General features: G+C 44.1%; 2 protein-coding genes across 4 annotated transcripts; both read left to right on the top strand.

Annotated features, from left to right (window-relative positions):
- Window positions 1-912: 912 nt before the first annotated feature.
- cunh5orf63 (chromosome unknown C5orf63 homolog) lies at window positions 913-4,728 on the top strand. Of its 2 annotated transcripts, none has more exons than XM_076283277.1 (4): window positions 913-955; window positions 2,572-2,678; window positions 4,211-4,267; window positions 4,430-4,728. In XM_076283277.1, the coding sequence occupies exons 2-4, from the start codon at window positions 2,574-2,576 to the stop codon at window positions 4,595-4,597; spliced, it is 330 nt and encodes a 109-aa protein (XP_076139392.1). In that variant the 5' UTR covers window positions 913-955; window positions 2,572-2,573; the 3' UTR covers window positions 4,598-4,728. The 2 variants fall into 2 exon arrangements, with proteins under 2 accessions (XP_076139392.1, XP_076139393.1); XM_076283278.1 differs by lacking the exon at window positions 913-955 and adding an exon at window positions 2,003-2,364.
- Window positions 4,729-4,998: 270 nt separating this feature from the next.
- Window positions 4,999-27,846, top strand: LOC143123177 (E3 ubiquitin-protein ligase MARCHF3-like). Of its 2 annotated transcripts, none has more exons than XM_076284370.1 (5): window positions 4,999-5,129; window positions 15,385-15,704; window positions 19,712-19,916; window positions 22,986-23,195; window positions 25,883-27,846. In XM_076284370.1, exons 2-5 carry the CDS (start codon window positions 15,442-15,444, stop codon window positions 26,039-26,041), a joined length of 837 nt encoding a protein of 278 aa, XP_076140485.1. In that variant the 5' UTR covers window positions 4,999-5,129; window positions 15,385-15,441; the 3' UTR covers window positions 26,042-27,846. The 2 variants fall into 2 exon arrangements, with proteins under 2 accessions (XP_076140485.1, XP_076140486.1); XM_076284371.1 differs by lacking the exon at window positions 4,999-5,129 and adding an exon at window positions 11,091-11,165.
- Window positions 27,847-27,944: the final 98 nt, after the last annotated feature.

Genomic DNA, 27,944 nt, shown 5'->3' with positions numbered 1-27,944 from the left:
TAGACTAGGCCTACGCACTGGTTATAGGCCTTTGTAAAAAAATGCATTAACCATTTGTAGAACGATGTAATCAGCAGAAATCGAATCACTTGCCTCAAGGCTTTGTCTTATGAACCCTAATGAAATGTCTACCTTTCCCTTTGAAACCGTCAGGATGTCCATCCAGCTTCTATTCCGCGGACGGCTGAACTGCGAGCTGGAGATGACTGGGATAACAAGCGCCGACCGTAGACCATGTGGCTACTCACTCCAAAGCCAAACAAACTCCACGCGGACGCTAAGCTGAGCCAAATAATTACGTTATGTGCGTCAGATTGTTGTTGGGTTCTATTTTTAAGTAGGCTACATTCTGGTCAATGAGCCTTTTCGGAACTATCACTACAATATAGTCACATGCATTCTAAAATAAAGCAATAGGATTTACGACTAAAAAAATTTGTGTTATTTTATGTTTGAACATAGCCTACCTGTTTCTAGCCGTGTGTGAGACTGTACATGCCCTGGCGCCTGAACATTAACTATTTGTACCCATCACATTAGTTGGGGAGTTGTGTTCATATGTGAAAGGTTGAATAGCCCTACATTAATCTTGTAGACATGGTTGTGGAAAATACTGTAGGCTATATAGTTTTTAAAAACGTATCCATGAGCGACATAATTATTGTAAAGAGTTCTTGGATTTATAAATAGGCTACAGATAGGTCTACAAGTGGTTGCATTAAATATACTCTAAAGTAGGCTAGACTGAAGTAGGTTTTTGGCGTCACACTTGCGTCATAGGTTTCAATGCATATTTTTTGCCGCTGAAATCTGTTCAACGCATAAATGACAACAGGTCAACAAATCAAATTGATGTTGTGCACAGGAAACGATGTGAGTCTCGCCCAATGAGACGCGTTCCTGATTAGAGGTGCCTCCCATTGCCAGTGGAAGTTGTTCCTGTCTTCGATTAGAGGTGAGGATAGTTGCGACTAGTGTCTTTCAACATGTCGAAGTTCATTCTATTTGTGAAATTTGAGACAGATAGTTTGTTTTCTATCAAGGATGTACAATTACCAGCTTTGCCTATACGTCATTTTATGTATAAAAAATAATGCAATCGAGTAGGCGTACCTAGACTATTTATTTATAGGTCTGACAAGGACGCAATACAGAGCTAAAAATAATGATCGCAACTACGATTTACGTAGGCGAGCCTACGCAGTTTGAAGATCTGTTTTTAAACATGATCTAATTCTGCGAGATTAACCTAGTGCGTTACATTTCATGTGTTGTTAGGCTACTTTCTTTTGTCTCTGTTGGCGGCAGGTCAGACCATGCGCATGCATAGGTGCTACAAATGTCTGCAGACGTCATGTTTAACTGAGAATAAACATAAATGCTGTCTATTGTGTGACCTTGCACGTACAATAAGCAATGCATGCTCCTTAATTGCTGTTATGGCGTGTGTTCGTCGTAGGTATCATAGCAGGTGCCTTAAAGATGCCATGCATTGCACAACAGACTAAAAGTTATATTTTTAACAGCTGAATGGCTGTACCAAGTATGACAAAGAAGGCTTATTATGGGCCTCAAATATTGTTTATGTCATTTAGTTTTTTCTCAGTGAACTGTCATTCAATACTGAAAACATGAAACAATATAAAAAAAACAATACCAAAAAGACATTGATCACAATTCAACAGTATTCATTACAGATGATTCAGAATGCAGTACATCTGATCTTTAATCAGCCAAAGAAGACACATTTAACTCTCAATCACTCTTCATTTGGCTTCCCAGGGGCGTCGGACTGGGGGTAAAACTAGTACTGATTAGTAGGGGGTCCAAGGGGAGGGAGGGCCCTTGAAAAGTGGAATATATGCATGAGGGAGGGACATGGGGGGCCCCTCAGGACTGCCTATGCATAGGGCCCAGGATCTTGTGCTATGCCCCTGGCTATAATAGAAATAATAATAATAATAGTAATACATGTAATTTGTAGATAGATAGATAGATAGATATACGTTATTGATCCCTAGGGGAAATTCAAGAGCATTGTATTGGGCTTCAAGACACTCAAAGATGCTTATAGCTATAGCAGCCATAAATAAATTCAAATCCCTCATTCTAGCCTGTAGGACCATTACTGGACTTGCACCTTGCTATCTTAATTCCATGATCCAGCTCTATATCCCCTCTTGCCCACTGTGGTCCTCTAGTGAGTATCCGCTATGTCAGCCTTACATCCAACACCAAGAGGTCAAAGTCAAGATGCTTTTCTTCTGTGATTCCTCGTTGGTGGTGATGCCCTTTGCTTTGAGATCTTCCAAAAGCGTCCAAAAGACGTATCTGTTTACCCACTAGTCCCACTAGTCCCCGTTTGTATGTGTTTATGGTTATTGTTATTATTCTGTTCAAATCTACGTAGTTTATTAATAATATTGGTATTTTAAGGCTATTCGGGCCTACAAAAGGCTATTCAGGCCTACAAAACTTGCCTAAAGCCTAAATGTAGCATCCTCACAGCAGGTTTAAACTAAAGCATCACGTTACTGATTTTTCTTTGTGTGATCATGTTCATTTTTGCAGAAATGCATTGGCTTAGGAGTCTTCTGCCAAAAAGATCTGTTCAGCTGCTTATACGAAGATCTTACTCTTCACCGCTGCAGCTACCTACATTAACACTCTTTACAAAGGTAAACACCATGCTCATCTTTACACTCCTACCTTAACACTCTTTAAAAAGGTAAACACCATGCTCATCTTTACACTTCTACCTTAACACTCTTTACAAAGGTGAACACCATGCCCATCTCCTACCTTAAAGGTTTTCCCATAGATCACCGAGGTCACCGAGTACTGTCGGTACGAAAAAACCCCGAAAACAATTGGTTTTACCTAGCTCAAGTTGCTACAGCCAGCAGCTAACATAGCAAGGCAGCAACAGCATTACAATCTGGGGGCATGTCCGTGAGCTCCCATGTATATGCCCCCAGAGTTTTGCGCTGTAGCTGCCTGGCTGCGTTAGCTGCTGGCTGTAGCAACTTACTGGGTAAAACACCATGCTCATCTTTACGCTATGAAGTATACAAACACAATACCTACTGCAGAGCTCCCCATTGTCTCTCAATAACTCTTAAAAATATATATATATATTCCAAGTTTAAATTCTGATGTGTAATACACCAGGGGTCAGATATAAACAGAGCTAAGCAATTGTAAATAGGCCTACTTATAATACTACAAGAGAAGGGCCAGAAAATGGTAATGATAACAGATCTAGTCATGCTTTAAGTTGGCATCATTTCAAATATACACAGGAAAGATGTTAAATTCCTAGTGCTATAGTTAAGGGATTTCAACAACCAAGCCTATTTACTTTAAAAAAAAGAAAATCACTAAAATAGCAACCTTTGAAAATCACTAAAATAGCAACCATCACCAACAGAACAGCACTCGAGAGCATTTCACTGGGGTTATCAGGCAGGCACCTTCCTTCATCAGTGTTTCATTCAATTAGGCCCACAGCACCTCCAGAAGGCTCAACAGCGGTGTCTGGAGTCTCCCCCGATCAGCATCATAATCAGACAAACTACAAGCCCCTTGACGCGAGCACCCACAAACACCAACAAATTCTTCAGTCAATCCTCTTTGTTGATGTAGATGTTTATGTGGCATAAATGAATGTATCCTCTGGTTTTACTTAAACCTCTGCACTATTATCTTCTGGTGATCTTGTATTTGTATGTGTCCTATTTCACTGGTGCTTGAATTGATTTCTCTTTTCTAAGAGGCTATTGATTAAAAGTTTCAGCTAAATTAATTAAATGTATGCCAGAGAAACAGCATGTAGTGGAAACGTAAAGATACAAGTGCCTCCACAGAGGTATTGAGGGCAATAGCCCTCATATGTTGAGAGTGGCTTTAACATCAGATTCTGAGCTCTCTCGCTAATACTGTGTTAAGAGCCCTCAAATGTCCAAATCACTGGTAGACAAACAAAGGCAAAGGCACAATAATACTACCACTAACCACTAGTACTACAAGGTTATTGGAATTGTAGCCAACATGTTTCACAAAACTGGAATTGTAGCCAACTGTAGCACAAAAAAACTTTCTTTCTGACAGCCATCTAATATATATATTTTGATCAGGTAGCAAAGGTCCTGGATCATTTCACATATGAGTGCTACTGAAGTGAAAAAAATCACGTAATTTTCTTTTACAGGATCCTTGTCCCCTGTGTGATGATGCAAAGGAAGTCCTTGAACCATACAAACACAGAGTACGGAAATATTTCATGCATCATACCATAATTAATTTAAATAAATGTAAATTATAAATCAATCAGTTCTTGTTACTAACAATTAGAAGTTGGCATATGCTGTCATAACAAGAGTAAAATGTGTTCTTATTTGGTGTTCTGTTTCCTTTTTCTTTTTTGTAGTTCACACTACAGCAGGTTGATATAACCCTTCCTGAAAATAAAGTCTGGTATGACAGGTACAAATTTGACATACCAGTATTTCATTTAAACGGCCAGTTTCTAATGATGCATCGAGTCAACGCCACACTTTTGGAAAAGCGGTTGGCAAAGCTGGAGGAAAGCAACTAATTGTTTATGAATGTATGTCAATATTATGTGTTTTTTAGTTTGCATTCCTGTCATAACATGTTATTTTCCAGAGTGTGATTCATAAGGTTTTGTATCTAACAAGTAATAAAAGGCTTGTTTGTTTCACCGTGCCTTGTTTACATGTGGTCTCTTTGTTTGGTGTAAGAGGATTAAATTATCAAGTGCCACGTCTGGAGCATCACATCTGCACGAGCGCAGCCGCCAGGATGCGCGAGGTGTAGCATTTGGTACCCAGTAGGCTACCGGGCCCAGCTTCAGCCTGTCAGCGGAGACCCTCCCATTGGTGGTAAGTTTTGTTATTGTAGTCACCTGATTGGCTGGGACGAACCGTTATACTAAACGTCGGACTAGCCAGACATTCGCGCACTCAACAGCTGACCGTGGAAGTTGGCGTGTTTTTTTCTAGCTGTGGCAAAAAGCCCGTATCGGGAAGTTGTCTTCTATTAAATTCAAAGCGAATGGTTATAGCCTAATAGGAGGGCTAGTCAACTTTACGGACTCTTAATTTAAGGTAAGCGACTCACACTTAATGTTTTTAAAGTCCTATAATGAAGCCTGGGGGTATGACTCCTATTCGACCGAGTGAATCGCCTTGGGCAAGGAGGGGTCGGTTGGTCGTTTCGTCAGATCAGCCATTTACTGTAGAACAATACATTGATAAAGCATTCATAAAGTAGCCTATGCTACAGTAAATGACATTTACGTTATAGTTTAATTTATACCATGTGCTCAAAACGAATGTCGTGCGTAAACGGACGTTGTCCGTGGATGGTGAAAAACTGAGACCTAGCCAAGTCCATAATATGTAGGCTACCGGAATCATGGCTGCTCACGTGTAGACTGGTATTGTTGCTTCAAATTACCTCTCAGAATTTCTTGCAAAACAATAGAAGTGATCTTTGTTCACTCGACATGACAAAAAATGTCTGCGTATCACGCGACCCATCATCTCGCCAGAAGCGCCTGTTTAAAATGCCAACCCAATGGATGTCACATTTGCTGCGAAGGGATGCTTACTCAGTACATTACTCCTCCAGTTGCCTTCCCTCTCAGCTGTTGCAGCATCGGAGTTTTCTGATCCCGTATTCTTTGCCATGGGAAAGAGTGAAAGCTGTGCTGTTCTATTCTGTAGTCTTGTGAACAGAATGCATTGGTTACCAGAGTCGATTTGACATCTCACTTCTCTATCTGGTGGTCTTTGCCAAGGGAAAGAGAGGATGTACTGGTCTATTCTGGAATCGTGTTTCAGATGACGGTGGCTCAGTCTTATACAGTCGGTTTGATAGTCATTTCCACCAGTGGTGGTCAACCTGACAGTAACTGAAACTAAACACTGTGGAACTGTTTTAACATTTGACCTACCTTGACCATTTGACCTACCTTGGCTCAGCTTTGCCTCATCCACTTTCATCATGATGAGTTCACATATTGAGATATTTGAGAAAATGGTAGATGCCTCTTTGAAAGTCTGCCATGAGCCAGAAGGCAACTGTCAGAACAGCCTAACCTTAATGGAAAATGTATAGATGCAAAATAATACACAATCAGGAACATATTACGTCCATCTTTTTCTGGCACTTGACTCTAGGCAGTGTTTCGAGGGTGTATGTTTGACATCAGATTTAACAAAAACCTTCATTAGTTAAGGGAAATTAATTCATTTCTAACTGTTTAAATGAATGGTTTGGATGTGAAAAAAACAAAAAACTGAGTCAGGTTACAAAGTCAGAAGTAGACTATTCCTCACTATTCACAAACTGCCAACTGGCAGTGCCAGTCCCTGACAGTAAAACTCTTGACTAGTATTGTTGGATAGCACTAACCAGTATATAACTACCACTAATAACCAGTCAAGTTGCCACCACACTACCCGTGGACCAGTTTGCATCAGTTATCATTTCAATTATAAGTCAATTGTTTTTTAAAGACATGGTCTTCTAAAGAAATGTATATGTAGGCCTACTCAAACTACATTAGAGAGAGAGAGAGAGAGAAAGAGATCAGAACACTTTAGTGGAGATTAGTCTGTGGAGACTGCTGGCTAGTTGGTGGTCTAATCATTACAGTATGTCTGGAATGGTGTGTTGGTCATGTGAAAGTTGTCTTTTATAATATTCTACCCTGAACCCTGAGTTCAGTACAGTGTGTTCCTCCGTATGCCTTTTGCAAGGCCAAGACAATGAAAAGTAGTACCATTTCAACTGTCTCCAAAAAAATCTAGCCCTTTTCTAGGTATTGTGCCGTTTGCGACGTGTTGGACAATGGAAGATTGGAACTCAATATGCCTAACGTTTATTCTGTTTCCTGAAGAGCATGATAAAATGTATGATGACAGAGTTTCCTTGGGTTAGGCATTGTAACGACTTTACTGTATGAACAGTTTGTCAAGTACTTGAGACACTTTATGCTGTGGGTATGTCCATATTATCTCTCATGAGCCATTATCATGCAGAAGACTCATGCTACCGAGTTCTTTAACAACTAGATAAGCTTTTCTAGAGTCGAGGAACTTAAAGGCAGTTCACGCCAATGCCCATAGCACAGCACTTACACTTACATGTACTTCTGTAGCATGTTACTTTGTTTGGGGTTGTTTGCATTCACTGTTATCACACTTCAAACTTCTATCTTTGTCTCCATATACATAGCATATTGAATGCTTTTTGTCCTTGAGTATATCATTATGTTTTCCACAGTCTTGGATTGTTACAGAGGACATTAGTTTCTAGTTGTAGCTTCTAGTTATTCAATAGAGTTGGCCTCTTGTGTAAAGCACCGCTGTAAAATAAGCGCACTTGTGTGAGCTATGTGAAGGACAAACCATCTGGGAAAAACAACTTGCTGGAGGATGTTCCCTATTCAATAACCCTTCCTCTCTATGTCCTGATCTATTAAACATTTTTATTATTATTATTATTATTATTATTTATGAGCACCTTCGTAATGTGCCAGTCATCCCGAGAGTGGGAAAAAAGAAAGAGAATCAAAAAAGACACTTTGTGACGTTTCGATGTCTGAGAAATAAAGACGGCCATTAATTTCTTTTCCCCCTTGTTCTTCTGTCTTTGTCTTTATTCTGTCAAACGCACTGAAGGGGCCTGTTGCTAAGCAATTCAGAGAGAGGGCTGTAACTGCTCTGTCTAAAGGACGGCGTGAGATTGCTAAACAAACATGGTGTTTGCAGAAACACTTATCCCAGCTTATAGAAAAGCACATATTTGTAACATATTGTAGGAGAAGAGATGGTCTATAGCTACAGTAATCCTCCCCATATTTGATGTTAATGTAGGATGAAGCTAACGGAGCAGCCAATACTTTGAGGTCTTTGGCCGTGATTTGAACATCCTCTTACTGACCGACTCTTGGAGAGCCAGGATTAATTGGGCAGGAGAGCACTCCATCTCCATGGCTTCTCTCGAGGAACTGTAGCATCCAGTTTAGCAGGTTAATTTAAACAAAGAATATGCAACACCCATTATTGACATTAAACCTTAGGCTAGGCATTTCAAGGAGCCCTCATTGCTTCACCACAAGTGCTCAATGATGGTCACCGATGCTCAACGCTAAGTATTCAGTGTCCCACACAAGTCATTCAAAATCAAGTTTACACGCAATACCTCACGTGGCGTCCACTCCCACCTTTCAATCCGACCACATCATAGGAGTGCATGTTCACTCATACTCATTGGCTATCAATTTCCGTCATTGATTTTGTTTTTCCTTCCTCTCCGCTGGGAATCCCATCCTTTTCCAGGGCAGGCCACACACACACACACACACACCCAGACACATACACTGCCTGTCGATAGATATGAACAAGGGCAGCGAGTGCCACAGCGATCGAAAAAGCCCACTGGATTAGTTGGAGCCAGCCTGTGTGAAAGGAGTGGAGGGGCATGGAGAAAGATAAACAAAGAGCAGAAATCCACTAGGGCTTGATCTGCGTTAATGCCCCGCGGGGCATATGGGGCATGATGACACTGTGGGGGTCGCACTGTGCCACACTGTACTGCCCTGGCATCATGCCCAGGATCCAGTGGGCCCTGTCCCTGGAACTACTCCCTCCCCAGGTTTGTGCCCCCTTTTTTTTACCGACAGAGGGTATTTGTCAGGGTATAATTGGTGTAGGTAGCTGAAGGTGCGTTTGTGTAAGAAACAGAGAGAGAGAGAGAGTGAGAGAAAGAGAAAGGGTGAGAGCAGAAGAAAGAAAGCAACAGAAAGGTCCTGCATCTAAATGTGGTTTTGTTTTAGTCCTGTTTTATGTTTTTTTTATGTTAGTCACTCTGCTATGCCAGGAGAGGCCAGAAATAATGCTCACTGTGACTTTTTTGTCATGTTTTTTTCTGACATCTTGACATTGCGTGCTTCACACCCAGGATATGTTGAAATGGTCTGGCCACATTTAACGGTTTCCCTAACTGTCTAGCAATCGACGGCTCCTCTCAAACATCCTCATTCACAGTTTGTGGTTCCTCAAATGTCTCAGCTGGACTATGTTTTTTTGTGTGTTGCATTTCTGAAGCCATTCTCCTTTTAGAGTCTAAAAAGTCTGTGAGGGAACTTGGAGGGAAACCATAAAATGTTTTTTGGGGTCCGGCTTGGAATGCACTGAAGCATCATGGGATTGATTCTCATGCACTGACCCAGTTCTGGGAGAGAACATCCCTCCTCCCCACCCACACACATCCCCATCCCCCTTTACCCCCACTTTGCTCCACCCCCCCCCCCCCCCACACACACACACACACATTTCATCCAGTAATCGGACTGGGACAGGGGAGTGTGCCGGAGCAGAGGGGTCCCTTGTAATTGAGTGAAAGCAGCATTAGTGACTAGCTGGATGTGGTCAGTGTTGCGCTGAGGAAGTGGCCCATCACAGAAGCCCAGGGTGGAGGCGTCGTCTTCTTCTGGGGGTCAGGGTGGGCGTGTGAGCCTGGGGGTGGTGGAGCATGTGGGTAGTTGGGGATAGTTGCTATTTAAAAAAAAAAAAAAAGCCACAAAAGTCCATTTTTTCCCACAGTGCTCGGGATCCTAAGAATGTGAAAGCACAAGTTCATCGCAACAGAGCAGTGCTTGGCACGGCTGTCCCTGTGGCCCCTTATCAGGTTTCAGTCAAAATGTCAGAGAATTGCACAGCCAAGTAGATTGTATTTCATCCTTGCAGTTTTAGACACTTTATCATTGTACAAGCAATTCCCATCCAAAGTGACTTACAGAATAGCAAAGTACACTTCATCTTTCTCTATTTGTGCCGCCTAGGCATCAAACCCATGACCTTGCCATTGTTGGCCTCTTGATGTACCAGTTGAGCCATATAAGTACACAATACATTTTTGACATTATTTGTCATTTAGCTGAGACTCTTATCTAGAGGACAAGTGCCTTGGTGGCACAAAGGGTACAATGGTAGTACCACCTGAGATTAAAATTCAAAACCCTCCGGTGTTCCACTTAGATGGCCAGATCTCCAACCACGAGATTACATGGTTGATGTATTTGTACTTGATTTGCATGAGGATGTAAAATTAGCCCGACGATATCTGTTCCTCTCTCTCCATGTATTTTGGTAGGAGGGTGCACAGACTCGGCTATCTAAGCTTAATGAATAAGGAAGCTGTCCCCATCACTTCTTTATGTTAAACGGTTCACTCCTGTGGCGGGTCAATAGAGGTGTTATCATAGTTACAGACATATACACTCTGTATGACATATACACTCAGTCCTGCTAAGACTGACACAAACTCTAAATGACCTTTCTTAAAATGAAACGTTTGTAATTAGATAAACCGAACCGTTGCGGGATCAGTGTGTGTATCAGTGACCGAGAGTGTCCTCCTCCTGCAACTGAAGAATTTCCAGCTCAATAAATTTCTTCAGCTCTTTAACTTTGCCATCAGAAAGGATTAGTGCTGATGCGACCGACATGCTCATCTCAAAGCGGCGCTCAGTGCTGGACGCACAAAACCCGGCCTTGAAAATCAATACTAATCTCATAATTACCGAACTCACTTTTCAGCGAGTTGTAATTACTATCTGTGGCGGTCTCCGTGCTGGAATTTTGTCGGTCTCCGTCTCTTTCTGTTCCACTCTGTGGCTTGGCTGCATTGACCAATTGACCACTGGCCCCTGGATAGATAGCCCATGCAGGCACGCTGCTGATGAGAAAGAATGCAGGGGGACTAGATCAGCGGTCTCGGCCAACTGCGCCTTTGGAGCCCGCAGCTGTGGACGACGGCATGTGGCCACGGCATCCCCGGACCGCTTGTCACCCCGGTGATGTACGACACAGCTCGAACTCGGCAACGGACACACACACACACACACACACATCGGTGTCAGTCCTCACGCCCCAGCGTCTATTTCAGGTCATGATTTGCACTTGTGCGTCAGACTGTACATTGTGTGTGTGTGTGTGTGTGTATGTGTGTGTGTGCGTGTGTGTGTGTGAGTGTTTGGCTAGAGTCTTGGAACGAAGTTTGTACTCCGACAGCCAGCTACAGTGTTCACAGTGAATGGACTATGGAGAAGAGAGTCAACCCACTGACTGGTGAGTTGAAGTGGCACTGTACACATAAGCCTTCAGCACTGGCTGTAGGTGGCTGTGTATAGGGGAGCAAAGACAGCCAGGGCCAACTAGAAGCTGAAGGAGAGTCCAGGTGTTTGGAATGGGTCCACTTCCAGTGCCTTGTCAGTTTGGACCTATTTGTTCATATGTAATTCTATTAGTATTTCTTTCCTTCAGATAGGACCGTGAAGCGTGATAGGAAGCGAGTGGGAGAGTGAGATGAGATGAGATAGAGAAATGGCCGTGGATCGCATTCAAACCCGGGTCCCGATTGGCACTTGGACCCAAATGTGATATGGATGGTGCAGCCGCTTGTGCCAGAGCCCCCCCACTCCTAATTCGATCAGTAATATTTAACACTTTAAACTAAACACAAACTAGTAGGAGAATAATACTGAGGGAAAGACATGATTTGGAAACAATCAAACAGTATAGCTACTCAAGACAGCACCACAATAAATGGTGTTTTTCTCCTCTCCCTTTCTAACAGACGTATTCAAGCATTCATTCTCACAAAGCAGGCTGCAGTCCTTTAATCATGATGAAGAGGAAACCACACGGGGCTGCGTGACTGCGACTGTGTCTGGCCTGAAGAGCACAATATCTCCCCTTTTGCTTATCACTGGCTTCCTTCTGGAATCATGCCTCTCCTCTCTTCCTGCCCCCTCACTTGTAGCGTCCGGGGCGGGCGGACTACTTAGTGCACTATATAGGCTTACTACATAGGCTACAGTAGCTGACTACATAGGCTACAGTAGCTGACTATATAGTTATTCATTGTATAGTGTATAGTAACCACCTGTATGGTGGTTGAGTGGATGTTTTTCGAACACAGGCTTTGTGTCCACGTGTGGACTGTGTTTTGGAGTCCATGTCTGGTCTGACTGAACTGGCACCTGACGAGAGGAAGACATGAGGAGGCCAGTGCAGGGGGGGAGAGGCATTGTACTGCCAGCACGCTCCAAAGTGCAAGGGTTGGGTTCTCATACGCCAGTTTATATGCCTTTTACAACCATTTAGAATGAGGACAGGGCATAATGTGACACCATCCTGTCAAACTGTGGCATGAAATGGACACTGAACACAATCCCCTTGCATATACAAACGGTGCATGTTACACCATAGTGCCATACCAACCTTGATATTATCATGACATTGCATGAAATATTTTATTTCAGTGTAAATCATGCTTTAGCTTATTATATAATAAAATATAAACTTAATAACTTAAAATATAAGTTATAATGTCAACATTGCTTTGGTGTACGTGTGTGTCAAACCGACGATGCCCAGGCTAATCATACTATTTTGACACTAAAATGCTCTCGCATCTTAGTTATGCATATTTTGTCCAACACCCTCTGAGTCATTGAGTCACTCTGCAGTGCTGGGGGCTCTGTGAGTGGTGGTGGTGGTGTGGCGATGTCGCTGACCTGTGGCTGTAATTTAGCCCTGGTTTCAACTCCACTGAGCATTTTCACAGAACCCTGTGGCAGCACATTTTCACCAAGCGCTCACGCTGGCAGTCGGCGTTTGCACACATACACACACACACACACACACACATATACTCTCTCTCTCTCTCTCTCTCTCTCTCTCTCTCTCTCTCTCTCTCTCTCTCTCTCACTCACCAGCCCACCCACACACACACACACCAGGGTCCAGGTCACTGTGCTCCGTCAGCATCTATTGGTGGCAGCTGCTTGGTGGCTTTGTCAATAGCCGACCTCACCCCCAGCCTGTACCCCGGTTACTGAGTGCAGTAGCAACAGGAAGCACTCGCGGAACACAGAAAAGGGCATGCAGGGAACACAGCGCCTGTCAGGCAAAGGCAAAGGCAAAGGCAGGCTTCTCACAGATCTCATGATCATTAGCTAGGACAAACAACAGACACCCACTCTATCCTTGATTTTGGCAAACTGGAATGCCAACATGGGATATGTAAGCCTGAGTTATCTCCTCTGGTGTTTTGCTGCAGGCATGATATAGGTCAGAGCCCCCGCGGCTTTCTTCTGTATTTTAGTGTTGACTATGTTGCTTTTCGATTGGATATGATTGTTGAGTGTTGTGAATTAAAACAAATTGTACATTATAAAATGTACATTACATATATTATCACTGCTTAATATTCATGTGTATCTTACTCTATTCATAATTAGAAGTAGTTCAAATTGGAATGTTGCTGTGTCATCCATGTTTAGCTGAGAGAGGCAGTTGCACTTTGTGTTTCTAAAGTGCCAGATAGCCACAAGGTCATAGCGAGACTGCCAAGAGCGAATCTGTCCTTTAAACAAATAGATCTTGAAACAGTTTTCTACACAAGAGTTGTCTCATGCATATTCATGTCTGGGTTGGGCCCAATGACTCACTGTCCCTTCTCCTTTTTAAAATTCTTAAATTTAGACTGTTTAGAGGGGAGGATGGGTGAATCTTCTGTATGAAATAGTTTTCTTCACTCCTTCAGTGTGCATCATTGTTAAATATATTAAAATATGACATATTTTTCCTCAGAACATTTTGTAAGGCATAATAATGGTTCTGTTAAAGGGCATGGTGTGTCAGTTATAGTCAACAATGATGATGCATAAATCCCACCGTTTCAATTTGAACCCCACCATTTTAATATTAATTTTCACCATTGTTGTGGTCACAGCTTAACAGCTGCTGAACACGCACATTCATATATTACAAAACTCCTGGTGCAGGAAAAGTGAAAATCGTTTGCAGCATTCATCTTTTTCGCAACCCTGTTCTTGCTACGCCTGTTCTTGCTACGCCTGTGCTCTTTTCACACCCCTCCGCCCTAGAGCTAGTCTCAAGAGGTCAAGGCCGAGAGAGAAACAGGGTGGAGGGCCGCTTCGGAGGAAACATATCAGGGAGTCTCCACCTGCCCCTTTACCCTACTCCACTGCACGTCACATGCTGCAGACGGACGGCCAATTTCCTGTTTGTTCGACTCTCCACTCTCCCGTCCAGTCCGCCCCCCCTCCTCTGTTAGCTCGACTCTCCGTGCTTCTTCCACTCAACACGCTGCTGACAGTCACACACACAGTGAATTACTGAGACACTGGCCTTGGCCACTTTGGCTGTCCCGTCACTGCAAAGGAATGGGGGCCAGTGTGTGTGTGTGTGTATGTGTGTGGGGGGGGTGCATTGCCTCGTGGTGGGGGCCATGAAAGAGTCTCTCTGTATGGAGGTCCACACATCTGGGGTTGTGTGTTGTGTGGACGATTTGTGGGGGGTGAGGGGGGTGGGTGTGTTGGGTTGGGGGGTGTGGGTTGGTGAAGGCGGAGGACGGTCCAATAGCAAGGCCTCTGTTGGCTCGGCTTTGACACACAGGGACAATGCCAGAACTGTTGAGAAGGGGGGAGGGAGGATGACCCCGGACTGATGTCCCACTGTATGCGTGCGGAGATACAATCAAAGTTATTGTCAGTGTCGTCGTTCACAATTTCAACACTGGGATGTCTGATTCATGAGTTGGACAATAGTTGATAGCCTTGTAACCTCCCCACGACAAGACTATACTGTTCGATCGTTCGCTTACCAAGTCTGAATCTGTCCGACTGAGATATTGTAAGTTTTGGTAAATAGATCAAATGTAGAAGCAAGCCCCATTAAAGACAGTTAGTCCTGAATGTAGTAGATCATTTTTCAATGGTGTATCAACAGTTACGGTTTAGCTGACTGGCTAGCTGTTCTAACTTCTTTTTCTGTAACACTTTCTCACTCCTGTCAAATCCTCTCTCTCCTCTTCTCTCCCCTCATCTCCTCTTCTGTCTTCTTTTGCAAGGCTGTGATAAATGTAATGTAATGTGTCTCCAGTAGAGAGATGTGACACACAGAGGCAGACAGCAATTCGACTGTCTGTGTCTTTCATATCCTGTTTTATTATCGGAAGCGGGCAGCAGGCACTCGTGCCGCATTAAAGTCACTGGCAGACGTGTAGATTTTCCAGTCTACACACACACACACACACACACACACACACACACACACACACACACACACACACACACACACACACACGACAGGAAGTGAACAGACTTTGAGTGACCTCATGCTGTGGGAGTCCATTTTGTATGCAGCGCACGGGGTCATTATTTGGCATTATTATCTCTCTGCCTTCTCCTGTGCACCTATTCCGATTTGTTCACTCTCTTTTGTTTTCTTTTTTTCTCTTTCCCCCCTCCCCACCCAGATGGCGAATGGTCTGTGAGCACGACAGGCGTCGGCCGCGCAACAGCCGTCTGCTGCCATGACAACCAGCCGCTGCAGCCAGCTACCCGAGGTGCTGCCGGAGCGCTCGGCCTCGTCTCCCCTGAGCGACCGCGCCGACGGGCGCGACCCTGAGCCAATGAGCAGCGTGGACTGCGGCCTGGAGCCCGCCCTCCCAGGGAAGGCCATGGAGGACGAGACCTGCCCGACGGGTGACGGGGAGAAGGCGCACTACTACATGCAAGTGTCCACCAAAGACGGGCAGCTTCTCTCCAACGTGGTCGGAGCACTGTCCAAACAAAGGTATGCTGCCTGCTCGTCAACCGGTGTAGCGAGGCATAAACAGCTACAATGAGTTTTTGGAGTTGATTTTCATTAAATGCATATAACACAAACTATAACACAAACTATAACTATAATCTGTACTGTAGCTTGTTAAATGTATTATTGTTGTTGAATAAAGGAACACATGTAAGCATTGTAAGCACAGTTAAGTAAGTAGTGGAGGTACTGATGAGATGTATCTAGCTTTGTGAATAAGGGAATTTTGGCTTTGGCTTTGGCTTCAGCTGTTGAACCTGGATGATTCCTAGCTGTGTAGATCAGATCAGAAACCCTAACGCATTTAGGTTAGGATCATATTATCCAATGAGGCAATAGTTTCTCACATCTTCATCCAAATATTGCCCCTTTCAATCTCAGTTGAACCATCTGGGGTGTTGTGTTTCACTTGCGGTCGTTTTTTCTTGTATCATACGTTTGTGAGCATGCCACTTACAAAACCAAAAGAAGTGAATTCTCAGAATTTGTGAGTCCCAGGCTGAGTTCAGAACCCTCTATGGTGAGCAGAAGATTGAACGTAGAGCTCCAGTTGCAGAGCTATTGGAAAAGCGAGCAAGGGATACCACAATGGCAGCCACACCACTGCTCAATGTAGAACTTCACTTTAGGACAACAGTATTCTGCCCTATTGAAATACTTGGGGCTAGAGTTGACTGGGTTCACTGTCTTTAAAAACCCCTACTGTTTATTGTTCTCGGGTGGTTCTTGGCCGTTGGGAGTCACTGATTCTGAATGGTATGATTTTTTTTTTTTTTCGGTCGATGGTGATGGTGTTTCTTCAGGGGCACTTCTTTTTTAGATGAGTAACTTTTCATGGTGCCAGACAGCTATAGTCACACACTTGTACACACACACACACACACACACACACACACACACACACACACACACACACACACATGGCAAGCAGACAGGCCCCGTGGGGGCGAACTGCTGCGAAGGCACAACAAACGACGGGCTTGTCTGCACCCGAGAAGGCGGCGAGAGCAAAGTCTAAATTTAGCACTTTGATTAGCATGCGTGACGGCATGCTTTGTGATACACCCGGCCCACGTGTGTGAATGTGTGTGTGTGTGTGTGAACGGGGTGGGGGGTGTAATGTATGTGTGGTTCATGATTATGTGTAAATGTGTGTGTGTTATATGTATGAATGAGTCCATGTTTGTGTGTTAGCGTGTGTTTGGTATGCATGTGTCTGTATCTTTTGATTTGTATATGTCCATGTATATTTCTGTGTGTGTGTATGTGTGTCTGTGTGTCTGTGTGTGTCCATTTGTGTGTGTGTGTGTGTGTGTGTGTGTGTGTGTCCATGAGTGTCACAGTCCTGTGCGGTGCCTGGTCCCACACCTCCAGTGGCTCCCCGCCCAGCGATCTGTCCTCCGGGCCCCTCCACACTGCCCGCCCCACACAAAGGAGAGGCCTTAGCGTCCGGCAGCTGCCACAGCTGCTCCCAAACACACTAGCACCGCCACCGCCTTCAGACCCACCCCACCGACCGCCCTGAGCCCCTAGCCAGGCCACACCAGCCCCCGTCCCCCTGCCACCTAATCCGCCAGCGGGAGGGATCCGCTCGCCAGACTGCCCCACCGCCGCGCCCACCTTCAAAGTCACGGCCACGGGCCGTTGGATCTCTTTAGTGGACGCCCCGCGTGGCACCACACCGCACTTCGGTCCTCGCCGGGCCACTGTGGAGAAATCCCCTCATGGGCCGCTGGTGCGTGAAGCAGGAGAGGCTTTGATGTCCGTGCAGAGTTAATGGCTGAAAGGGTTCCCAATGATCTGGTCTCGCTCTTTGTAGGGCGGCTACTCTAAGCCTGTGAGGAGGGGGCCCTCAGTTCAGAATTTAGGGGCACCATCAATCTTTTTTGGGATTAACAAACCAAAGCGCTTTACAGACTAAATTCAGTCTGTATATGTTTTATTATAGATCAGATTATGTGTTATTACAGGCCTGTGTGGGTGATCAATAAAGTCCTTACCCCTGGGACAGAGCATAAATAGAGAGATGGCAAACCAGTTAGTGGACATGTTATTCTGGCAACCATTGGATTCTGGTTCACAAATTTTGCCCGATAACAACACACTTGTATAGTGGTCATGCACAGCAGCCATTTTATATTAGGATATTTATTTGTAATGAACCCGGCCCACATGTGTGAATGTGTGTGTGTGTGTGTGTGTGTGTGTGTGTGTGTGTGTATGTGTGTGTGTGTGTGTGTGTGTGTGCGTGTGTGTGTGTGTGCGTGTGTGTGCGCGTGTGTGTGTGCGTGTGTGTGTGTGTGTGTGCGTGTGTGTGTGTGTGAATTTATCTGGAAATAAACAAAGTGTCTGATCAGGTTATGTGGTTTTACATACTGCCTCTGCTCTTTTAGGCGGAAAGCGAAAAGCTCTTCGTTCCAAGTCAGCCCACATATCCAGGGGAACGTGTCAGAGTGACACACGCAGGGCTGACGCCTCGCCCGTCTCTCAGGTTTATTCTTGTCTAAACTCAACCCAATTCCATCTGTTTGAAGGTGCAAGACTGAAAGCTGAGGCCCTTAGAGTGAATTGTTGATACTTTGCAAACACCCGCACCACTAGACTCGAGAAAGATGTGACGAACTCTCACTGCACCCCTGGGTCAAGTGTGGGCCCATCATTTCTGTCCTGCTTGACACGCTCGCGGCTAAATTTGAAGTTCACGTCCCATTAGTAGCTACCATTGCCTACTCTGTGGCCTTCCTCATAATAAAACTCTGTCATGGCTGTTTGAGACTGGGCAGAGAGGCTCAAAACATCAGCCAGACATCTTATATCCTTAAACCTTGTGGAACTGAAATGGTCATGCGTCAAGTAAAACACATTAGACAGGCCAGTCTCAACAAAGCGTCCTAATGTAGGTCATTGTTTGATATTTGTTTTCTCATTTTTTTTCCCCTTTCTTCTGGAATGTTAAACATGCCCACCGTAAGATTAGACAACTTGTTATTCACATGCGCGTCCTGGTTATTTGGTCAGTCAGGGCCGGGGATTACTTGAAGTTGTTTTTGAATGGCCAGATCGTATGTTGTTTGTTGTGGACATCAGGAGAGTGATGACATCACGGCCAACGATGTGAAGAGATTTCCTGAAGCGCTTCCACAGCAGGCTGATTACACTGTCACAAAGACAACGACACAAACATCTGCACATTATAATCTTCATAAGAGGCTTAAGCCCCATATAGGAAATTAGTAAATCATGAGATGGCTGCCCATATAGTTAATGAAAGAGGGGGGGGGGGGGAATGACATATGCTGACTTAATCCTGATTTTGATTATACTTTCAAAACAAAATGACCAAAAAATGCTTAAGGTTTTATAGTCTTTGTTGTATTTGACCGAGTTATTGCAGAGCTTTAGCCGGTAAGTGAAGCATCAGATCACAATTTAAACAGAGGACCATTTTTATGACCATGTCAAATGGCGTTAACTGATATGCTATGCTGACTATATTTATGCCACTGGTTTCCTGTGTGAATTCCTGTGTTGTGTCGTTGGCTTGCTGTAGCAGCGCATGAAGCTTACAAAAGTACCTGACAGTCTTTTTTATATTTATATACACACTTAACAACCTACGCTCTTTACATAATGTCTCACTCTGGCTTCGCTTTCTCTCATTGACTGTCTTTTTCTATCTCCCTCTCTCTCTCTGTTTCCCTTTCTTTCTCTCTCTCTCTGTTTCCCTTTTTCCCACAGTAGCTGTCTCCTTTATTCACATATTTATTGACTAAAATACAAGTTCTCTCTTTCTCTCTCTCTCTCAACCTTCGAAAAACTGGTTTTGGGGATGGTTGGCTTAAATTGTTTCTTTGATGTTTAGCATCACAAATATGAAATGTTGCTTGTTGGAATGGTATGGAATGGTACCTACCTATTACGTTTTTAAAAGTCTCTAAAAGTTCCCCCCCCCTTTACTCTCTCCCTCTCTCTCTCTCCCTTTCTCTCAGTGTGCTGGCGGAGCGGCCCATGTGTCGTATCTGCCATGAGGGGGGGGCTCAGGAGGAGCTGCTGTCCCCGTGCGAGTGTGCCGGCACGCTGGCCACCATCCACCGCAGCTGCCTGGAGCACTGGCTCTCCGCCTCCAGCACCAGCTTCTGCGAGCTCTGCCACTTCCAGTTCAGTGTACAGCGCAAGGCGCGGCCACTGCTAGAGGTGAGCGGTGCGACCATTGTGTGTGTGTGTGTGTGTGTGTGTGTGTGTGTGTTAGGGTGTGGATGAGTGTCTATGTGTGTCTGTGTTTGTGGGCCATGGGTGTGTGGTCTCCACCACATGCAAGATCTATATGCATCTTCTTCTCTCTCTTTCTCTCTCTTTCACAGACACACATGCATACAGAAACAAAACAATGCAAAAACCTCACAGTGAATTCAAATACACATTTATGCATTTGTCTATCACTCTCACATTCACTCAGTGAAAGAGCCCACTCTTCTACACAGACATGTAGATTGATAGACACCCACACATGTTTGGTCACGTGTAGTATCAGCTGTTTCGAGTAGTCTCCCAGGTTGTCACTGGTACATGCTCAAAACACCACAAACAGCACCACAGGGCTTTGGACATGACTAGCGTGTACACGTTTGTTTCAGCATGCCCAGTTAGTCATCTGGGCTTTGTATGTTAGCTCCATTTCATGTGTTTATGTATTAACATATGTCGCTAGTGACAGACAGTGAAGAGGGTCTCTGTTTGCTAGTAACTGCCTTCAGTTTCCAAGAGCAAGTTAAATTTCCAACAAGTCAAATTTCCAAGAGCAAGTGTTACAGCTCATTGCACTGTTGGCCAATTCATACCAAAACACATAGTGTGACATGACACAAAAGGAGTAGCCTGTCTGTGGAGGTCAGACCTCAGACATTAAGTCAGTTGGCTGATAAGGTTGTTGATGGGTGTTTACAGCACAGAGTACAATGTAACTCACTTTTCATTCTGCTCTTATCTATGCCTTTCGCTGACACTTTTATCCCAAGCAACTTACAGATACCAGCCACAGGAGCCCGTCTCCCTTTAGCAGCTCAAGGTTAGGTTCCTTGCTCAATGGTACAACAGTGGCAGCCAGGAATCAAACCCACACCTTGCTACTGCATGTTAGCTAAGTTCCATATTAGCCACGATACTACACCACGCCTTACCACAACACTACCACAACCCACAGTGCACTCAGACTGTGCATTTACACATAGCAGACGGCAATTAAAAATAAAAAGATATAGCATGTATATAAAGTATTTGTTTCAACCTATAAAACAATAATGTTTAAAACAATGTGATACGATGAGATCATGTTGTTTCCACTCCGAGAGCCCAGGGACTTTTGGTAATCCCTTTTAAACATACAGTATCATTTCCTCAGAATTACATTATCAGTCTGGGCCCAGAAGCATTTTTGTGTTTTGGCAACAAAGAGAAATCCAAGTTGCACCTTTAAGCTATTTGCCTCTGCGTGTCTGTGTGCGCCGTTGTGGAGACGCCTACACTCAGTGCTTCAGTGCAGAGAGGAGCAGTAATGGCCCTCTGATAACAACAGCAGCAACAACAACAACAACAACAATGAAGGGAAATTTGAATATCATCTCTTTATCGCCTGTGAGGGTGGTTGGATGCCACTAAACTAAATGAAGTATTTAGCCGGCAGGTCTTGAAGCACCAGTCCTCTCTCGACAGTAATGGCCTGGCAGCGGTTCTAAGCGATGTCTCCCGCTGTGGCTTCGTGTCACGTTAGCCCAGCAGTGCTATAATTGCCGAGCTCTGGAGCACAACTCATCCCATTTGTTCAAGCATCTATTTCCTCGTCACAGTGCATTTTGGGCGCCATAATTATGCCCTGACGACAAAAAAAAAGAAAGAAAACAAACTGTTGCCCACAGCTGAATTGGAGAGCTTTAGGATTAACAGCCATTTTAGCCGAGATTTGGACAGCAAGGAAAACCAAGATGTTTGTGTGTATGTGTGTGTGTGTGTGTGTGTGTCCATGATCTTTTTCTGGCTGCCTGCAAAACAAAGCATTTGAGATAATAGGTGTTTTGTGCTGTCTTTGGCTACGTCTTGTATGTGTGTGTGTGTGTGTCAGGCTTGTGCAAAATTGCATTTCAATTGAGGTAGCAAACAGGAAGCAGAATTGTAATTCGAATTGTGCACAACCCTGGTGTGTGTGTGTGTGTTTAAGTCCAAGGTGCACAGTTTTGTTCTCATTTTGCTCCATGTCATTGGGAATGTCACTGGGAGGCAGCAATATTATAGGCAGGATGCTAATTGAATTCGGTCCAAGGCGAGGCGGGCGGCTTCTCGACAAGCCGAACATCCTGTTGGCCTCTAATCCACTTATGCACCGCCTCTCCAATGCATCAACATCAAACACAGTTAGAGAAGCCCTTGGCCCTCAGCATCCGTCGTCCACTCACTCGTTCACCCTCTCGAGGTCTAACGGAGCCGCGTGGCACCAAATGATCTCCGGATTGACTGCGCGGATGTGCGTCTGCTGCAAAGTAGCCAAAGTCACCACAAGCATGGAGAGATATAGCCTAGCTGCTCAGTTCTCTCCCTCTCCCTCCTACTCTCTTTCTCTCTCCCTCTCTCTCTCTCTCTGCAGAACAATGGCTAATTACTTCCAGGATTATCTAATGTTTCATCTCTCCCTTGAGTAAGACAGAGTGGTTGGAAATTGCTCGGCATCAGTCCCTTCCTTGTGGCAGTTCAGTTTTACACTTTTAGATTCAGAGGGAGGAATATCTCTGTATTTCTCTCTCTTTTTAAAATGCATTTTTTAAATTATACAACACTGCGACAGCATGTTGTAGCAGCACTTTGTATATTCATGGCCTTTACCACCCATTAACTTCATTCCACTCATTTCTCTGACAGGTCTGTATCTCTCTTTTCCCTCCCTCTCTTTTTCTCTATTTATCTCTGTACTCTCTCTTTCTGCCTGCACCCTCATTCTCTGTTTCTCTCCCTCTCTTTCTTTCTCTTTTCCCCTCTCCCCCTCTCTTTCTCCTTCCCTTCCTCTCTCCTGCTCTCTCTCACCTCCTCTCTTCCTCCCACTCCCTCTCTCTCTTTCTTCTTCTCTTCCCTTCCTCTCTCTCTCTCTCCCTTTCAATTCAATTCCATATGCTTATTGTCATGACAGTTCATGAGGAAAAGAGTGTAACAGTGAAACCTGTTTTGACCCTGCTCTCTCTCTCTCTCTCTCTTTCTCTCTCTCTTTATCTCCCTGGTCAGTGGGTGCGTAACCCGGGCCTGCGGCAGGAGAAGCGCACGCTCTTCGGGGACATGGTGTGCTTCCTGCTCATCACGCCGCTGGCCACGATCTCGGGCTGGCTGTGCCTGCGCGGCGCCGTCGACCACCTGCACTTCTCCAGCCGCCTGGAGGCCGTGGGCCTGATCGCCCTCACCGTCGCCCTGTTCACCATTTACCTCTTCTGGACGCTGGTGAGCGCCTGGCCCGCACTCTCCCCTACTAGTCTCCACACACACACAGACACACACACACACACACACACACACACACACATACACACCAGGGTTTCCACTCTCCGGTAATTACCAGACATTGGCCGGAAAAAAATGAAATGTCCGACAAAATTAAATCTCTCCGGTCAAATTGTCCGATTGAAATTGGCTAATAATCCCGTCCCCCTAACGCAATCTGAATTTGAGAATAAGCCTTAAAATGTAAGCCTATATTAAAGCAATACGTCCTCTGGCTATGTTTTTAAACGTACAGGCTCTACCGTTTGAAAGCTATTAAACAACACGTATAGCCTATGCTGCATTTCAAATAGGAAACATTTCAAATAGGAAGCGCACGCTTAAAATGTCTATGTTAAACAACGAACAAATGAGTGAGGCAGTTCAAACATGGCCAGGCCCAGGCAGACTAGCCTTAAACGTTTTTTCAGAGGCCAGACGGGATGGATGATGATAAATTGGTAACGTCTGAAGCCTCAGATGTCCGGTCAACTCCACCACCACCAGATAAAAAGCAGAAGTGTCGGGCGTAGCCTATCTGTCGGAATCATGACGTTGGAAGTGGAGTTGCGGGGTTGCGGCCGCTCCAAGACACTGCCATTCTCCGTGTACACTGGACATGCAACTGTGTTCTGTACCCAAAGCATTCAGTAGGCCTATGCTTTCTCTGTCTATGATCTGCAGGATTAGGGCCTCCTCGACGAGGAGATTGCTGGTACTCGGATAATTTCCGGCACAATTAAACGGTATCATTGAACCGCGAACCGAAAGAAAAAGAATAGGAAACATTTCTTAATTTATTGTTATCAAATAAAGAGGCATAGCCTTAGGGGGTAGTGGTGTGAGCGCTCATTCTTGTGTGCTAGTTAAACAGTGGAACCACTGGAGAGCTGGATGGCAGCAACAAACAACGTAGCCTTTTTGAAACAATGAACGAAGCGGACTATTGCTGTCCATGAAAGCATAGATACTGGCTAGATCTTGTTAGGCATGTTTACGTAAGTTAGGCTAATGAACATGTTGCATTCTATTCAGCCTGATTATGTCATTCTTTAAGCTACATAGCCTGTCTCCAGTTTTCCTCAACTTGACTAGGTAATTAAGAAGCGATAATAGGATATTTGACCGGCATATCATCAAAATGTCCGGAAAACGAAACCTCTAAAGTGACCGGCACCATTTTTTTCTAGCGGAAACTCTGATACAAACACACACACACACACACACACACACACACACACACACACACACACACACAAACACACACATAGAAGAGGAGCTATAAGATAAGATACATATTATCCTTTAATTTTCTCACCATGGAGAAATGTGCACAGCAGCAAAAGTTACCGCAAGTATAGAATTGACCTGTACATGGTTCCTTGCAACTATTCCTCACCTCCACCCTTATGGTGTGTTTTACTCTCAGTGCAGAAAACAGACTGATGAGGTAACAGGTTGATTCAAACAAAACCATCATTAGCAAAATGCTGCAAGCAATTAAAATAAATATTGTGTTTGTTATTTGTTGTTTTTCACCTCTGAGTCACAAAGCGCTCCCTTACTCTCCATTCCCTCAATTATGTTCACTCGAAGCAACTGTCAGACACCCGGGTTTGATGATCTGAACACTAGAAGCAGATGAATCATCACAACAAAGCATGAAAAGATGAAACATCAAAAAGCAGTGAAAAAATGCTGCAGCATATAGAGAAAGATCACCTCAGGCTTTTGGTCTAAGCACCTCAAAACTGAGCATCCATCACTATTATGGAAATTGCAACATGAGAACATGAGTCACTGTCGTTGAGTGTCTTGTATTTAGCAGAGTCTGTAGTGCCATTGATGTGTATTTGCAGCCTTAACTCATGCTGTTGTGCAGTGGTGGGAGGATGAGAATTGCACTGTCTGAAAGAACCAGTGGGGTACGATGACACACAGTTTGACAAACAGTCAGGGAGTTAGGGCCAAATGAGCTTGCTCTGCTGGACTGTGGATCGTAATGGATACTGCAGTGCCACGGTCATAAACTTCCTCGTTAGCATATTTTTAGCCTGGGCATCTGCAAAAGCAAAACAATAACTCCTGCCCAGGGAATGGACCACACTGTTTCTCAATTTCCCCTTGAAGGTATCCACAGAGATGATAGCTTCTGTTGGATCCCTGAAGCTTGTCTCCAGCATGAAAAAATAAACCTATAAGATCTTTTTCTAATAACTGAATTTAAAATGTAGGCAAGTTGTTGTTCTTTAATGCATAATTCATTGCAATATATGTGGGTGACCACTAGCCTGGAGGACCAGACCCAATCTGAAAGATGAAGGGTCTGGCCACGAATAACGTAATGGCCCAACTCGAGGGGGAGGCACCAAGCAAACCAATATTAAAGGAATTATCCGGAGTAAAATGCACTTTAGATCAATTTACGGATGATTGGGAGTACATACGTTGAGTTGACATCCAAATCATGTCATTCGGATGTGTTTTGAGAAAGTTCGATGTTACCGTTTTTAGTCAAAGCTCGTTAGCGTGGAAGCGTTTTGTAGCGGCGAAATAATATGCCCTTCTCACTTCCACGCTAACGAGCTTTGACTAAAAGCCCATATGGGACAGAGCCTCATTGCCTCCTCTTTGCCTTCGCTCCACAGGTGTCTCTCAGGTATCACTGTCGGCTGTACAACGAGTGGCGGCAGACCAATCAGAGAGTGGTTCTCCTACTGCCCAAGTCTCACGGCGAATCGTCGGTTAACCCATCGCTGCCTGGCCCGCCCCGAGTCAAACGGCCCTCGAAAGAGACAATAGTCTGACGTCGGCCCGTCACAGCAGCCTACACTCACTCCAAAGCCAAGCAAACAAACGTAAACAAATGCGGAGCCAGAATGATGGAGCTGGGAAGCTGGTTGCGTCCCAGCATGAGATGCTGTCATTGCCATGGGGATAAGGGCAAGCTTATGTACTCACCCTCTCGTAAGGGTCCTGAATGCGCCCCACCTGTACAAAGATGGCCGCCTCACCTCTAATGGAACATCAGCATGGCTTTTGGGACTTTATCGACCTGCTGGGTTTTCAGATGAAGAAAGAAACTCACATCAGAGTCTCTGTTGTGATGTTAAAACATGATTATGTAAATGAAGGATCACGTTTGAGATGCTTATACGTGTTAAGGGCCATGTCAGACACACATACACACACACACACTTTTGAACTTTGATTAGCCTACCTTGATCTGAGGAAGGTTAACTGGGGAAACTTCTCTACCTAACACCCTGTATCACATACAGTGACACATCTGGGAGCACCTATGTAAAACCACATTGGTCTTTATTGTAGACCACTGAATAGCTCCACTGGTGCAAGGGTGGTTTATATGTGATGATGAAAAAAAGGCTCAGGCAGTGGTGGCTACTGAGGAAGAGAATGTCTCTCCTCAGTGTCCCTTCTCTAACCCCCCTGAGCCCCATATTAATGCTCAGTCATAGACACTGTCGCATTATAAGCTTTTTGCAAGGCTGAAAGGACAATACATGCAGTATGGGTGTACTGTCCAGAGCTGCAGGGAGAGACACAAAGGCTTTTTTGAGTGAAAACAACACTGAAGTATTTAGCATTACACGTAATTATTGTTATATTCACTAACAGTCCGTTAGAGATCAAATTATGGAGTTTTTTGGGTGTTTGGGTTAGGATATGGAGCCCCATAAGGGTCATGGTGGTGATTTTACAGAGCTTTGGTTGTGAGGGAATACAAAAGTATTGGGATGGAACACAAAACTACTGAGAGGAAATGATAAAAATATAGAGAGGGAATGCAACATTTGTGTAAGGGAATGCAAAAGTAGCTTGAAAAAAAAAAGCCACTACCATGACCCTTCGGGGGCTCTATAGTTTGCCACATTTATGTTGTTTGTCTTTGAAGCACTAGTGCTTATGAAAATAAGCCCTCTCAGTGAAAAGGGAGGGTTTGATGCACTGGAATTCCCTACTGCTTTCAATATGAAGCATCAGTGTTGAGCTCTGAGGAAAATTTCATTTCATTTTTATTTCATTTTGTTCAAGTACAAATTTGGAGAACATTTTTGTAAACTTTTTTTTTTTTTCAAATACTCACACATTGTGAGACTTTTGTGGACCATAATTGACTATAATATTGGATGTAGATACATTTTCTTTAAGGCCTTTTTTTAGATTGGATTTATGTTGGTTTTACCTACTTGTGCTATTGTGTATATTTCTAATATACTTTTTTGTATTCTTTAATGTCACCACTGCCAACTACAGTGTCCTAGTGATATTTTGTGTGTGTGTGTGTGTGTGTGTATTGTTTTACTTTTGCTTTCTACTTGTAGTGGTTGCCAATGCCTTCAACTATGACAGGAAACATCTTGTTTAATACGTCTACTGCTTAACCATGTATGCACTAAATGTGTTTGGGGCCAAAACAGTATCACATCTGGTCATAGTTGAGTTTGATGACACATAAGGTTTTGACAGCAACATTATTGTACATATTTCAGTCTCCACAACATTTCAGTTATGTCCAATCAGTCCCAAAGACTTAATCACGAATATAAATACTTGAGAAACATTGATAAAGCAGTAGTATTTATTGGGAGTAGTGTCATTCATTTGTTCAATCTGTTAAATCATGTTGGTTAATTTATTACTTTCAGTTTGATTTGACCTAGTATTTATATTATGAACACTTATATT

The sequence above is a fragment of the Alosa pseudoharengus genome, unplaced genomic scaffold (genome assembly GCF_046254945.1).
Source record: "Alosa pseudoharengus isolate Yale_2024_CS ecotype anadromous, Long Island Sound unplaced genomic scaffold, YU_APseudo_1.1 YU_APseudo_1.1_scf_14, whole genome shotgun sequence".
NCBI classification, from domain to species: Eukaryota; Metazoa; Chordata; class Actinopteri; order Clupeiformes; family Clupeidae; genus Alosa; species Alosa pseudoharengus.
Note: the sequence above shows the minus strand (reverse complement) of the source record. Positions and strands in the feature narration are given on the sequence as shown.

Coding starts and splice junctions, on each gene's coding strand:
- LOC143123177 (XM_076284370.1), top strand. CDS start 15,442: ATGACAACCAGCCGCTGCAGCCAGCTACCCGAGGTGCTGCCGGAGCGC. Junction 19,917..22,985: donor AGGCGCGGCCACTGCTAGAG/GTGAGCGGTGCG, acceptor CTCCCTGGTCAG/TGGGTGCGTAACCCGGGCCT. Junction 23,196..25,882: donor TTTACCTCTTCTGGACGCTG/GTGAGCGCCTGG, acceptor TTCGCTCCACAG/GTGTCTCTCAGGTATCACTG.
- cunh5orf63 (XM_076283277.1), top strand. CDS start 2,574: ATGCATTGGCTTAGGAGTCTTCTGCCAAAAAGATCTGTTCAGCTGCTT. Junction 2,679..4,210: donor CATTAACACTCTTTACAAAG/GTAAACACCATG, acceptor TTTCTTTTACAG/GATCCTTGTCCCCTGTGTGA. Junction 4,268..4,429: donor TTGAACCATACAAACACAGA/GTACGGAAATAT, acceptor TCTTTTTTGTAG/TTCACACTACAGCAGGTTGA.